Source organism: Gobius niger, assembly GCF_951799975.1.
Source record: "Gobius niger genome assembly, contig: SCAFFOLD_77, whole genome shotgun sequence".
Lineage (NCBI taxonomy): Eukaryota > Metazoa > Chordata > Actinopteri > Gobiiformes > Gobiidae > Gobius > Gobius niger.
Window position 1 is genome coordinate 24,453 of NW_027639241.1, and position 14,778 is coordinate 39,230.

The following is a 14,778-nucleotide window of genomic DNA, read 5'->3' on the forward strand; positions in this document are numbered from 1 at the left end:
TGAGGGCTCGGAGCTCCTGACGGGACAGAACCGTGAGGGCTCGGAGGAGCTCCTGACGGGACAGAACCGTGAGGGCTCGGAGGAGCTCCTGACGGGACAGAACCGTGAGGGCTCGGAGCTCCTGACGGGACAGAACCGTGAGGGCTCAGAGGAGCTCCTGACGGGACAGAACCGTGAGGGCTCGGAGCTCCTGACGGGACAGAACCGTGAGGGCTCAGAGGAGCTCCTGACGGGACAGAACCGTGAGGGCTCGGAGCTCCTGACGGGACAGAACCGTGAGGGCTCGGAGGAGCTCCTGACGGGACAGAACCGTGAGGGCTCGGAGCTCCTGACGGGACAGAACCGTGAGGGCTCTGAGCTCCTGACGGGACAGAACCGTGAGGGCTCTGAGCTCCTGACGGGACAGAACCGTGAGGGCTCGGAGGAGCTCCTGACGGGACAGAAGATCCAGAACATTTCATGTCTTTGAGCAGCGGTTTTCGCAGACGGAGTTCCTGAATGAGGGGACGTCATGTGCATACCCTCCACAGCCGCGGGCTGTGATTGGCCGGTGGGTGCGGTCGGTGGGCTGTGATTGGCCGCGGCGGGCGATGCATAGCACCATGTAGGGACGCGAGGGGGCGGGAGCTACGTGACCTCCATGGCCACTGTGTTCTCAGACAAAGTGTTCAGGGGCGCCTTCTCCTGGTCACGGCCGTCCCTGCAACAGAGGGGGGGGGGACGAGGGGGGGGGACTTTACTATGAACTTCAACAGTAGAAACTTTTCAACAATGTCATCATTTAGACTAGGGATACACCGATACCAGTATCGGGTATCAGGCCGATACCACATGCTCGTCCTCATTAATGAGGTCCCGATACCTCCTGCCGTGTAAGGAAATAACTTTGTTTTACTATGTGAATGTTCTTTGTTTTTATCTGATTTTATTCTTCTGTTGTGGCACTTTGAGTCTTCATTGAATGTAAAGTGCAATATAAATAAAAAATATTATTACTATTATTATTATTATCAACAACAAACTGGAGAATAGTTTAGTGTAAACACAATAATCCACATAGAGCTGACTTTATTACAGACTGTGTCTCTAAACCAGAGTCTGAGCTGGATTTAACCAGAGCTAATGTTAGTGCTGCAGCGTCTGCAGTGTTTACAACATACAGGCTAACGTTGCTAATGGTGCTAATGTTGCTAATGATGCTAATGTTGCTAATGTTGCTAATGATGCTAATGTTGCTAATGTTGCTAATGTTGCAAATGATGCTAATGTTGCAAATGATGCTAATGTTGCAAATGATGCTAATGTTGCAAATGATGCTAATGTTGCTAATGGTGCTAATGAAGCTAATTTTGCCAATTTTGCTAATGTTGCTACTGATGCTAATGTTGCTAATGGTGCTAATGTTGCCAATTTTGCTAATGTTGCTAATGATGCTAATGTTGCTAATGATGCTAATGTTGCTAATGATGCTAATGTTGCTAATGTTGCAAATAATGCTAATGTTGCAAATTATGCTAATGTTGCTAATGGTGCTAATGATGCTAATGAAGCTAATGTTGCAAATTATGCTAATGTTGCTAATGATGCTAATGGTGCTAATGAAGCTAATGTTGCCAATTTTGCTAATGTTGCTAATGATGCTAATGTTGCCAATTTTGCTAATGTTGCTAATGATGCTAATGTTGCTAATGATGTTAATGTTGCTAATGAAGCTAATGTTGCTAAAGTTGCTAATGATGCTAATGTTGCTAACTTGCCGTCAGAAAATCCAGAATAAAGACATACAGCATGTTTATATTGAGCTAAAATGAGCTGCAGCAAAACAACGAAAATGCTGAAGCTACTGGATAAGTTACTGTAAACATATTAGAAAATCCACACGGGAAGCACTCAAAGTACTCAAAGTACTCAGAGTACTCAGAGTACTCAGAGTACTCAAAGTTCTCAAAGTACTCAAAGTACTCAAAGTACTCAAAGTACTCAAAGTACTCAAAGTACTCAAAGCACTCAAAGCACTCAAAGTACTCAAAGTACTCAAAGTACTCAAAGTACTCAAAGTACTCAAAGTACTCAAAGTTCTCAGAGTACTCGTATCGGTTTTAGAAAAAGTGGTATCGGTGCATCTCTAATTAAACCCTCCTGACGGTCATTTAGCAAAGACTAAACATGAGTCAAGTCTGAGGCCAGAGGCTCAAAGTAAAACTCCAGCTCTTCAACAAATTCTCCCACATTAAATCTTATCGTTTCCTTAAAGGTTCTTTACCCGATTTATTCTGCAGTAATGGAACAACATTTGTTTTCCCTCCTTAAATGTAAACTCACTTTGTATCTAATTATAAAACACTTGTGAGGAAACGAGAGTTCACCAAATACACTCCTGTAAAGGTGACGCTGAAGTCGTGAAATGTGCCTTTAAAGTCGTCCCTGTTAAGAATTAAGATCCTACAAATCCTCCTGTTCAGAACGAGTTTACAAACACTCCTCTCACCTGGGGCCCATGTCCAGGGGGGCTGTGGGGGCCCCCGGGGGGGCTTTGGGCTTCTGACAGTGGGCCAGTTTCAGCGCCGCGGGGCCCAAGGAGGAGACGGGGACGGTCCTGGGGCCGTGCGGCCTCTTCCCGGGGGTCAGGGCGCCCAGGGGGCCCAGGCGCAGGCTGTTGGAGTGAGGGGGGACGGGGGGCCCCGTGCCGTTGTTACTGTGAGGGGTGGAGGCCGTGGAGCTGGGCAGGAGCGCGCTGGGGCTGGGGGCGGGGGCTCCGGGGGCGGGGGAGGCGGAGCTGGAGAGGTGACACGCCTTATACACACCTGAGGGAAAAGAAACGGTTATTTAGTCACTTTCACAGAGACGTCAAAGTGAATCACAGAAAAACAAAAAACAAGCTACAAAACAAAGCTACCAAACAAAGCTACAAAACAAAGCTACAAAACAAAGCTACAAAACAAAGCTACAAAACAAAGCTACAAAACAAAGCTACAAAACAAAGCTACAAAACAAGCTACAAAACAAGCTACAAAACAAAGCTACAAAACAAGCTACAAAACAAAGCTACAAAACAAGCTACAAAACAAGCTACAAAACAAAGCTACAAAACAAAGCTACAAAACAAAGCTACAAAACAAGCTACAAAACAAGCTACAAAACAAAGCTACAAAACAAAGCTACAAAACAAAGCTACAAAACAAAGCTACAAAACAAAGCTACAAAACAAGCTACAAAACAAGCTACAAAACAAAGCTACAAAACAAAGCTACCAAACAAAGCTACAAAACAAAGCTACAAAACAAAGCTACAAAACAAAGCTACAAAACAAAGCTACAAAACAAGCTACAAAACAAGCTACAAAACAAAGCTACCAAACAAAGCTACCAAACAAAGCTACAAAACAAAGCTACAAAACAAGCTACAAAACAAAGCTACAAAACAAAGCTGCAAAACAAGCTACAAAACAAAGCTACAAAACAAGCTACAAAACAAGCTACAAAACAAAGCTGCAAAACAAGCTACAAAACAAAGCTACAAAACAAGCTACAAAACAAAGCTACAAAACAAAGCTACAAAACAAGCTACAAAACAAAGCTACAAAACAAGCTACAAAACAAAGCTACAAAACAAGCTACAAAACAAAGCTACAAAACAAAGCTGCAAAACAAAGCTACAAAACAAAGCTACAAAACAAAGCTACCAAACAAGCTACAAAACAAGCCTTTATCTGATTAAACGAGCAGGTTTTTAGTTTGGATCACCAGAGAAACGTGAGTGAGAACAGGAGGATTTGAGCTCTTCTCACTCAACGAGACGGACACATCTGTGGACACATCTGTGGACACATCTGTGGACACATCTGGTCTGAGGTTTTCATCAGAGCTTCACTCCTGGATCTCAGAGCATGTTTAAGTAACTTTATTTGCCATAATAAACCCGCACACAGGAAGTGTTCAGGGGAAACTCCTCTGAAACAGCGACAGCCCCAGGAGGCGGGGCACCGTTTCAGAGCGTGGTGTCCTGCACTGGTCAGCTCCTCCTCCTGCGCAGCTCCCTCCGCTCCACAACACTTTCTCCATCTTCTGAAGAGCTCAGCAGTTCATCTGTTTCATTCTCCAGTGAACGTCCATTAGTCACAAGAGGCATGTAAGGCTTAGCTGAGTCTTGCCCGGATACCTCCTCCTCTGTGCTGTAGGGGGGGCTCTTGGTGCCTCTTCAGTGTCTCAGAAGATGAAATGTGTCCTTAGCTCATAAGCTGCTGCTTCTTCAGGACCGTTATGGACTCACAAAGTAAAACGATCCACAAAAACACGGCAAAGACGGACAAAAGAAACACAATGTGGGACAGAAACCCACAGCTGTACTTAGAGAGAGGGAGGTGGCTGCTTGTTTACACGTATGTGTGAAGGACAGAATACTTCTAACACACAGTACTGTGTACCTGAGGGGGAGAGGACTCCGTTGACGGCGCCTCCTAGTGGCAGGTCGTCTTTACTCTTCAGAGCGAGCAGCTGCTCCGGCGTCACCAGAGCGGAGGCGGCGAACTGCGCAGACGCCTGGTCCACGGTGTTCCCCTGCGTCTGCGCAGACACACACTTTACTCACACACACTTTACAGACACACACTTTACAGACACGCACTTTACTAACACACACTTTACAGACACACACTTTACAGACACACACTTTACTAACACACACTTTACTAACACACTTTACAGACACACACTTTACAGACACACACTTTACAGACACACACTTTACAGACACACACTTTACAGACACACACTTTACTGACACACACTTTACAGACACACACTTTACAGACACACACTTTACAGACACACACTTTACAGACACACACTTTACTAACACACACTTTACTAACACACTTTACTAACACACACTTTACTAACACACACTTTACAGACACGCACTTTACAGACACACACTTTACTAACACACACTTTACTAACACACTTTACTAACACACACTTTACTAACACACACTTTACAGACACGCACTTTACAGACACACACTTTACTAACACACACTTTACTAACACACTTTACTAACACACTTTACTAACACACACTTTACTAACACACACTTTACAGACACGCACTTTACTAACACACTTTACAGACACAGTATATAGTACGTACTGCAGTAGATAAAGTATACAGGATGTGTACATGTATATATAAAGTATATAGTACGTACTGCAGGCCCGTGGATGTATATATAAAGTATATAGTACGTACTGCAGGCCCGTGGCTGTAGATATACCAGTATACAGCATGTGTACATGTATATATAAAGTATATAGTACGTACTGCAGGCCCGTGGCTGTAGATATATAAGTATACAGGATGTGTACATGTATATATAAAGTATATAGTACGTACTGCAGGCCCGTGGCTGTAGATATACAAGTATACAGGATGTGTACATGTATATATAAAGTATATAGTACGTACTGCAGACCCGTGGATGTATATATAAAGTATATAGTACGTACTGCAGGCCCGTGGCTGTATATATAAAGTATATAGTACGTACTGCAGGCCCGTGGATGTATATATAAAGTATATAGTACGTACTGCAGGCCCGTGGATGTATATATAAAGTATATAGTACGTACTGCAGGCCCGTGCTGTAGATATACAAGTATACAGGATGTGTACATGTATATATAAAGTATATAGTACGTACTGCAGGCCCGTGGATGTATAATATATAAAGTATATAGTACGTACTGCAGGCCCATGTTTGTATACTTTATTGTCCCCGTAGGGAAATTTGTCCTCTGCATTTAACCCATCCTTTGATGCCGCTGGGGCGACCTGTAAGGAGCAGTGGTCGACGGCAGTGCCGCGCCCGGGGACCCGTCTCCATGATGTGGAGCCAGGCTGATGGTCAGAATCACCTGGCTGGAGGATTCACCTATTGCACATGTTTTTAGTGGTAGGGGAAACCGGAGTACCCGGAGGAAACCTAGACACGGGGAGAACATGCAAACTCCACACAGAAAGGCCCCGTCCTGGTGGGAATCGAACCCGGGACCTTCTAGCTGTGAAGCGGAGGCGCTAACCGCTGCGCTACCGTGCCGCCAATGGATGTATATATAAAGTATATAGTACGTACTGCAGGCCCGTGCTGTAGATATATAAGTATACAGGATGTGTACATGTATATATAAAGTATATAGTACGTACTGCAGGCCCGTGGATGTATATATAAAGTATATAGTACGTACTGCAGGCCCGTGGATGTATATATAAAGTATATAGTACGTACTGCAGGCCCGTGGCTGTATTTATAAAGTATATAGTACGTACTGCAGGCCCGTGGATGTATATATAAAGTATATAGTACGTACTGCAGGCCCGTGGATGTATATATAAAGTATATAGTACGTACTGCAGGCCCGTGCTGTAGATATATAAGTATACAGGATGTGTACATGTATATATAAAGTATATAGTACGTACTGCAGGCCCGTGGATGTATATATAAAGTATATAGTACGTACTGCAGGCCCGTGGATGTATATATAAAGTATATAGTACGTACTGCAGGCCCGTGGCTGTATTTATAAAGTATATAGTACGTACTGCAGGCCCGTGGATGTATATATAAAGTATATAGTACGTACTGCAGGCCGTGGATGTATATATAAAGTATATAGTACGTACTGCAGGCCCGTGGATGTATATATAAAGTATATAGTACGTACTGCAGGCCCGTGGATGTATATATAAAGTATATAGTACGTACTGCAGGCCCGTGGATGTATATATAAAGTATATAGTACGTACTGCAGGCCCGTGGATGTATATATAAAGTATATAGTACGTACTGCAGGCCCGTGGATGTATATATAAAGTATATAGTACGTACTGCAGGCCCGTGGCTGTAGATATACAAGTATACAGGATGTGTACATGTATATATAAAGTATATAGTACGTACTGCAGGCCCGTGGATGTATATATAAAGTATATAGTACGTACTGCAGGCCCGTGGATGTATATATAAAGTATATAGTACGTACTGCAGGCCCGTGGATGTATATATAAAGTATATAGTACGTACTGCAGGCCCGTGGCTGTAGATATACAAGTATACAGGATGTGTACATGTATATATAAAGTATATAGTACGTACTGCAGGCCCGTGGATGTATATATAAAGTATATAGTACGTACTGCAGGCCCGTGGCTGTAGATATACAAGTATACAGGATGTGTACATGTATATATAAAGTATATAGTACGTACTGCAGGCCCGTGGATGTATATATAAAGTATATAGTACGTACTGCAGGCCCGTGCTGTAGATATACCAGTATACAGGATGTGTACATGTATATATAAAGTATATAGTACGTACTGCAGGCCCGTGCTGCTGCTGCTGCTCCAGCTGTTGCCTCTGCATCAGAGATAACTGCTCCTGGTGCAGCTGGAACTGCTCCGTCGTCAGCACTGGACAAAGGACTCACGTTAGCACATGACCACATACAACATGTACAACAGGGTCCGGCCGCAGTGAGCGCCTGAGGCCGAACCAGAGGTCACAGCAGAGAAGAAGAGCAGTGTTCACTCACCCTGTACAGGCGTGTGCTGGGCTCTCCTCTGTGTGGGCGTGTTCACTCACCCTGTACAGGCGTGTGCTGGACTCTCCTCTGTGTGGGCGTGTTCACTCACCCTGTACAGGCGTGTGCTGGGCTCTCCTCTGTGTGGGCGTGTTCACTCACCCTGTACAGGCGTGTGCTGGACTCTCCTCTGTGTGGGCGTGTTCACTCACCCTGTACAGGCGTGTGCTGGACTCTCCTCTGTGTGGGCGTGTTCACTCACCCTGTACAGGCGTGTGCTGGACTCTCCTCTGTGTGGGCGTGTTCACTCACCCTGTACAGGCGTGTGCTGGACTCTCCTCTGTGTGGGCGTGTTCACTCACCCTGTACAGGCGTGTGCTGGACTCTCCTCTGTGTGGGCGTGTTCACTCACCCTGTACAGGCGTGTGCTGGACTCTCCTCTGTGTGGGCGTGTTCACTCACCCTGTACAGGCGTGTGCTGGACTCTCCTCTGTGTGGGCGTGTTCACTCACCCTGTACAGGCGTGTGCTGGACTCTCCTCTGTGTGGGCGTGTTCACTCTCCCTGGACAGGCGTGTGCTGGACTCTCCTCTGTGTGGGCGTGTTCACTCACCCTGGACAGGCGTGTGCTGGACTCTCCTGTGTGGGCGTGTTCACTCACCCTGGACAGGCGTGTGCTGGACTCTCCTCTGTGTGGGCGTGTTCACTCACCCTGGACAGGCGTGTGCTGGACTCTCCTCTGTGTGGGCGTGTTCACTCACCCTGGACAGGCGTGTGCTGGGCTCTCCTCTGTGTGGGCGTGTTCACTCACCCTGTACAGGCGTGTTCACTCACCCTGGACAGGCGTGTTCACTCACCCTGGACAGGCGTGTGCTGGGCTCTCCTCTGTGTGGGCGTGTTCACTCACCCTGGACAGGCGTGTGCTGGGCTCTCCTCTGTGTGGGCGTGTTCACTCACCCTGTACAGGCGTGTGCTGGACTCTCCTCTGTGTGGGCGTGTTCACTCACCCTGTACAGGCGTGTGCTGGACTCTCCTCTGTGTGGGCGTGTTCACTCACCCTGGACAGGCGTGTGCTGGGCTCTCCTCTGTGTGGGCGTGTTCACTCACCCTGGACAGGCGTGTGCTGGGCTCTCCCTCCTCTGGCACAGCCTCTGGGGGCCGTCGGCGGGGGGGCCCTCCTCAGCTCTCTGCTGAGGCGTCTGAACAGGGGGGGGGCGTTGTCGAGCTGAGCCAGGGGGAGTGTCCGTGGCCGGAAGTGTCTCCAGCGACAGGCCTTAATGCTCAGCAGGAGGCGGGTGAGGTCCGTGTGCCAGCGGCGGTCTGCAGGGGGCGCTGTGGGGTTTGAGGGCGGGGTGGGCAGGGGGGGCACTCTGTCCGAGGGGGGCGGGGGCAGGCGCTCCGGCGGAGAGGGGGGGTAGAGATGGTGATACACAGGGTCGTAGTCCGAGTGCGCTCGGTCCAGGATCACCCTAGAAACATACAAATATACTGCATAAAATATTTATAATATATAAATATTATGTATGTGACACTAAAGCCTTTACTGTGTTTAATGTATATATAAATAAAGCGTTTACTGTTTAATATATATATGTATATATAAATAGAGCGTGTACTGTGTATAATATATAAATAGAGCGTGTACTGTGTATAATATATAAATAGAGCGTGTACTGTGTATAATATATAAATAGAGCGTGTACTGTGTATAATATATAAATAGAGCGTGTACTGTGTATAATATATAAATAGAGCGTGTACTGTGTATAATATATAAATAGAGCGTGTACTGTGTATAATATATAAATAGAGCGTGTACTGTGTATAATATATAAATAGAGCGTGTACTGTGTATAATATATAAATAGAGCGTGTACTGTGTATAATATATAAATAGAGCGTGTACTGTGTATAATATATAAATAGAGCGTGTACTGTGTATAATATATAAATAGAGCGTGTACTGTGTATATAAATAGAGCGTGTACTGTGTATAATATATAAATAGAGCGTGTACTGTGTATAATATATAAATAGAGCGTGTACTGTGTATAATATATAAATAAAGCGTGTACTGTGTATAATATATAAATAGAGCGTGTACTGTGTATATATAAATAGAGCGTGTACTGTGTATATATAAATAGAGCGTGTACTGTGTATATATAAATAGAGCGTGTACTGTGTATAATATATAAATAGAGCGTGTACTGTGTATAATATATAAATAAAGCGTTTACTGTATAATATGTATATATAAATAAAGACTTTACTGTATAATATATATATGTATATATAAATAGAGCGTGTACTGTATAATATATAAATAGAGCGTGTACTGTGTATATAAATAGAGCGTGTACTGTGTATAATAAGTAGAGCGTACCTGCCGCCGCGTCCCACTCGGCGCCGGGCGAGGCCCAGGCAGCGCCGCGGCACCGTGAGCGACGTCAGGCTGTACCTGAACCGTGGCTGAGGCTGAGCCGCTTCAGACGGACTGGACCACGGCCACGAGGCCCGGGCGTCAGGCTGCACCTGCAGAGAGAGGGGGGGTCAGGGTCTGCTGTGGACCAGGAGGGGGGGTCAGGGTCTGCTGAGGACCAGGAGGGGGGGTCAGGGGTCTGCTGAGGACCAGGAGGAGGGGGTCAGGGTCTGATGTGGACCAGGAGGGGGGGTCAGGGTCTGATGTGGACCAGGAGGGGGGGTCAGGGTCTGCTGAGGACCAGGAGGGGGGGTCAGGGTCTGCTGAGGACCAGGAGGAGGGGGTCAGGGTCTGATCAGGGGGGGGTCAGGGTCTGATCAGGAGGGGGGGGTCAGGGTCTGATCAGGAGGGGGGGGTCAGGGTCTGCTGAGGACCAGGAGGGGGGGGTCAGGGTCTGCTGAGGACCAGGAGGAGGGGGTCAGGGTCTGATCAGGGGGGGGTCAGGGTCTGATCAGGAGGGGGGGGGTCAGGGTCTGATCAGGAGGGGGGGGTCAGGGTCTGCTGAGGACCAGGAGGGGGGGGTCAGGGTCTGCTGAGGACCAGGAGGGGGGGTCAGGGTCTGCTGAGGACCAGGAGGGGGGGTCAGGGGTCTGCTGAGGACCAGGAGGAGGGGGTCAGGGTCTGATGTGGACCAGGAGGGGGGGTCAGGGTCTGATGTGGACCAGGAGGGGGGGTCAGGGTCTGATGTGGACCAGGAGGGGGGGTCAGGGTCTGCTGAGGACCAGGAGGGGGGGTCAGGGTCTGATGTGGACCAGGAGGAGGGGGTCAGGGTCTGATGTGGACCAGGAGGGGGGGTCAGGGTCTGCTGAGGACCAGGAGGAGGGGGTCAGGGTCTGATGTGGACCAGGAGGGGGGGTCAGGGGTCTGCTGAGGACCAGGAGGAGGGGGTCAGGGTCTGATGTGGACCAGGAGGAGGGGGTCAGGGTCTGATGTGGACCAGGAGGGGGGGTCAGGGTCTGATGTGGACCAGGAGGGGGGGTCAGGGTCTGCTGAGGACCAGGAGGGGGGGTCAGGGTCTGCTGAGGACCAGGAGGAGGGGTCAGGGTCTGATCAGGGGGGGGTCAGGGTCTGATCAGGAGGGGGGGGTCAGGGTCTGATCAGGAGGGGGGGGTCAGGGTCTGCTGAGGACCAGGAGGGGGGGTCAGGGTCTGCTGAGGACCAGGAGGAGGGGGTCAGGGTCTGATCAGGGGGGGGTCAGGGTCTGATCAGGAGGGGGGGGTCAGGGTCTGATCAGGAGGGGGGGGTCAGGGTCTGCTGAGGACCAGGAGGGGGGGGTCAGGGTCTGCTGAGGACCAGGAGGGGGGGTCAGGGTCTGCTGAGGACCAGGAGGGGGGGTCAGGGGTCTGCTGAGGACCAGGAGGAGGGGGTCAGGGTCTGATGTGGACCAGGAGGGGGGGTCAGGGTCTGATGTGGACCAGGAGGGGGGTCAGGGTCTGCTGAGGACCAGGAGGGGGGGTCAGGGTCTGCTGAGGACCAGGAGGAGGGGGGTCAGGGTCTGATCAGGGGGGGGTCAGGGTCTGATCAGGAGGGGGGGGTCAGGGTCTGATCAGGAGGGGGGGGTCAGGGTCTGCTGAGGACCAGGAGGGGGGGGGTCAGGGTCTGCTGAGGACCAGGAGGAGGGGGTCAGGGTCTGATCAGGGGGGGTCAGGGTCTGATCAGGAGGGGGGGGTCAGGGTCTGCTGAGGACCAGGAGGGGGGGGTCAGGGTCTGCTGAGGACCAGGAGGGGGGGGGTCAGGGTCTGCTGTGGACCAGGAGGGGGGGGTCAGGGTCTGCTGAGGACCAGGAGGGGGGGGTCAGGGTCTGCTGTGGACCAGGAGGGGGGGGTCAGGGTCTGCTGAGGACCAGGAGGGGGGGTCAGGGTCTGCTGAGGACCAGGAGGGGGGGGGGGGGGGGTCAGGGTCTGCTGAGGACCAGGAGGGGGGGGTCAGGGTCTGATCAGGAGGGGGGGGTCAGGGTCTGATCAGGAGGGGGGGGTCAGGGTCTGATCAGGAGGGGGAGGTCAGGGTCTGATCGGGGGGGGTCAGGGTCTGCTCAGGAGGGGGGGGTCAGGGTCTGCTGAGGACCAGGAGGGGGGGTCAGGGTCTGATCAGGGGAGGTCAGGGTCTGCTGTGGACCAGGAGGGGGGGTCAGGGTCTGCTGTGGACCAGGAGGGGGGGGTCAGGGTCTGCTGTGGACCAGGAGGGGGGGGGTCAGGGTCTGCTGAGGACCAGGAGGGGGGGTCAGGGTCTGATGTGGACCAGGAGGGGGGGGTCAGGGTCTGATCAGGGGAGGTCAGGGTCTGCTGTGGACCAGGAGGGGGGGTCAGGGTCTGCTGTGGACCAGGAGGGGGGGGTCAGGGTCTGCTGTGGACCAGGAGGGGGGGGTCAGGGTCTGCTGAGGACCAGGAGGGGGGGGTCAGGGTCTGCTGTGGACCAGGAGGGGGGGGTCAGGGTCTGCTGTGGACCAGGAGGGGGGGGTCAGGGTCTGCTGAGGACCAGGAGGGGGGGTCAGGGTCTGCTGAGGACCAGGAGGGGGGGGTCAGGGTCTGCTGAGGACCAGGAGGGGGGGTCGGGGTCTGATCAGGACCAGGAGGGGGGGGTCAGGGTCTGATCAGGAGGGGGGGTCAGGGTCTGATCAGGGGGAGGTCAGGGTCTGATCAGGGGGAGGTCAGGGTCTGATCAGGAGGGGGGGTCAGGGTCTGATCAGGAGGGGGGGTCAGGGTCTGATCAGGAGGGGGGGTCAGGGTCTGATCAGGAGGGGGGGTCAGGGTCTGATCAGGAGGGGGGGTCAGGGTCTGATCAGGGGGAGGTCAGGGTCTGATCAGGAGGGGGGGTCAGGGTCTGATCAGGGAGGGGGGGGGGTCAGGGTCTGATCAGGAGGGGGAGGTCAGGGTCTGATCAGGAGGGGGGGGTCAGGGTCTGATCAGGAGGGGGGGTCAGGGTCTGATCAGGAGGGGGGGGTCAGGGTCTGCTGAGGACCAGGAGGGGGGGTCAGGGTCTGCTGAGGACCAGGAGTGGGGGGTCAGGGTCTGATCAGGGGGGGGGTCAGGGTCTGATCAGGAGGGGGAGGTCAGGGTCTGATCAGGGGGAGGTCAGGGTCTGATCAGGGGGGGGTCAGGGTCTGATCAGGGGGGGTCAGGGTCTGATCAGGGGGGGGTCAGGGTCTGATCAGGGGGGGTCCGGTGGTCAGACTCACAGCGTGGTAGTGACAGCCCGCTCTCCTCCTGAAGGCGAAGGCTCCATCAGGGTCGTTCTCCTCTTCAGCCTCCGACGACCCCGACAACAGCTGAGGGTCAAAGGGCAAAGGTCAATCATGACTGTCCAACAACTTAAACAGAATTACAGCAACAACCACAAGTCATTAAACCCTTTCTACAGAGGAAAGTACGGCTCTTACGTCTCTGACCTGTGAGTACGGCTCTTATGTCTCTGACCTGTGAGTACGGCTCTTATGTCTCTGACCTGTGAGTACGGCTCTTATGTCTCTGACCTGTGAGTACGTCTCTTACGTCTCTGACCTGTGAGTACGGCTCTGACCTGTGAGTACGGCTCTTACGTCTCTGACCTGTGAGTACGACTCTTATGACTCTGACCTGTGAGTACGGCTCTTACGACTATGACCTGTGAGTACGGCTCTTACGTCTCTGACCTGTGAGTACGGCTCTTACGTCTCTGACCTGTGAGTACGGCTCTTACGTCTCTGACCTGTGAGTACGGCTCTTACGTCTCTGACCTGTGAGTACGGCTCTTACGGCTCTGACCTGTGAGTACGACTCTTACGGCTCTGACCTGTGAGTACGGCTCTTACGTCTCTGACCTGTGAGTACGGCTCTTACGGCTCTGACCTGTGAGTACGTCTCTTATGTCTCTGACCTGTGAGTACGGCTCTTATGTCTCTGACCTGTGAGTACGGCTCTTACGTCTCTGACCTGTGAGTACGGCTCTTATGTCTCTGACCTGTGAGTACGGCTCTTATGACTCTGACCTGTGAGTACGGCTCTTATGGCTCTGACCTGTGAGTACGGCTCTTATGTCTCTGACCTGTGAGTACGGCTCTGACCTGTGAGTACGGCTCTTACGACTCTGACCTGTGAGTACGGCTCTGACCTGTGAGTACGGCTCTTACGACTCTGACCTGTGAGTACGGCTCTTATGTCTCTGACCTGTGAGTACGGCTCTTATGTCTCTGACCTGTGAGTACGGCTCTTATGTCTCAGACCTGTGAGTACGGCTCTTATGTCTCAGACCTGTGAGTACGGCTCTGACCTGTGAGTACGTCTCTTATGTCTCTGACCTGTGAGTACGGCTCTTATGTCTCAGACCTGTGAGTACGGCTCTTATGTCTCAGACCTGTGAGTACGGCTCTGACCTGTGAGTACGTCTCTTATGTCTCTGACCTGTGAGTACGGCTCTTATGTCTCTGACCTGTGAGTACGGCTCTGACCTGTGAGTACGGCTCTTATGTCTCTGACCTGTGAGTACGGCTCTTATGTCTCTGACCTGTGAGTACGGCTCTTACGTCTCTGACCTGTGAGTACGGCTCTTACGGCTCTGACCTGTGAGTACGGCTCTTACGTCTCTGACCTGTGAGTACGGCTCTTACGGCTCTGACCTGTGAGTACGGCTCTTACGGCTCTGACCTGTGAGTACGGCTCTTACGTCTCTGACCTGTGAGTACGACTCTTACGTCTCTGACCTGTGAGTATGGCTCTGACCTGTGAGTACGGCTCTTACGGCT

The 14,778-nt window shown here is 51.2% G+C and overlaps 1 protein-coding gene across 3 annotated transcripts in view; it reads right to left on the reverse strand.

The window, feature by feature from the left end:
- Window positions 1–469: 469 nt before the first annotated feature.
- LOC306982697 (enhancer of polycomb homolog 1-like) overlaps window positions 470–14,778 on the reverse strand; it is a 35,850-nt gene continuing 21,541 nt past the window's right edge. The window contains exons 8-14 of one of the 3 annotated variants that reach the window (XM_079583164.1): window positions 13,237–13,326; window positions 9,966–10,108; window positions 8,687–9,048; window positions 7,379–7,470; window positions 4,424–4,562; window positions 2,489–2,804; window positions 470–700 (exon numbers count right to left, since the gene is read on the reverse strand). In XM_079583164.1, coding sequence (XP_079439290.1) covers window positions 628–700; window positions 2,489–2,804; window positions 4,424–4,562; window positions 7,379–7,470; window positions 8,687–9,048; window positions 9,966–10,108; window positions 13,237–13,326 — 1,215 coding nt within the window. In that variant the 3' untranslated portion in view covers window positions 470–627. Of the gene's footprint in view, window positions 701–2,488; window positions 2,805–4,423; window positions 4,563–7,378; window positions 7,471–8,686; window positions 9,049–9,965; window positions 10,115–13,236; window positions 13,327–14,778 lie in introns of all 3 variants that reach the window. The other 2 variants (XM_079583165.1, XM_079583163.1) reach the window with 2 other exon arrangements.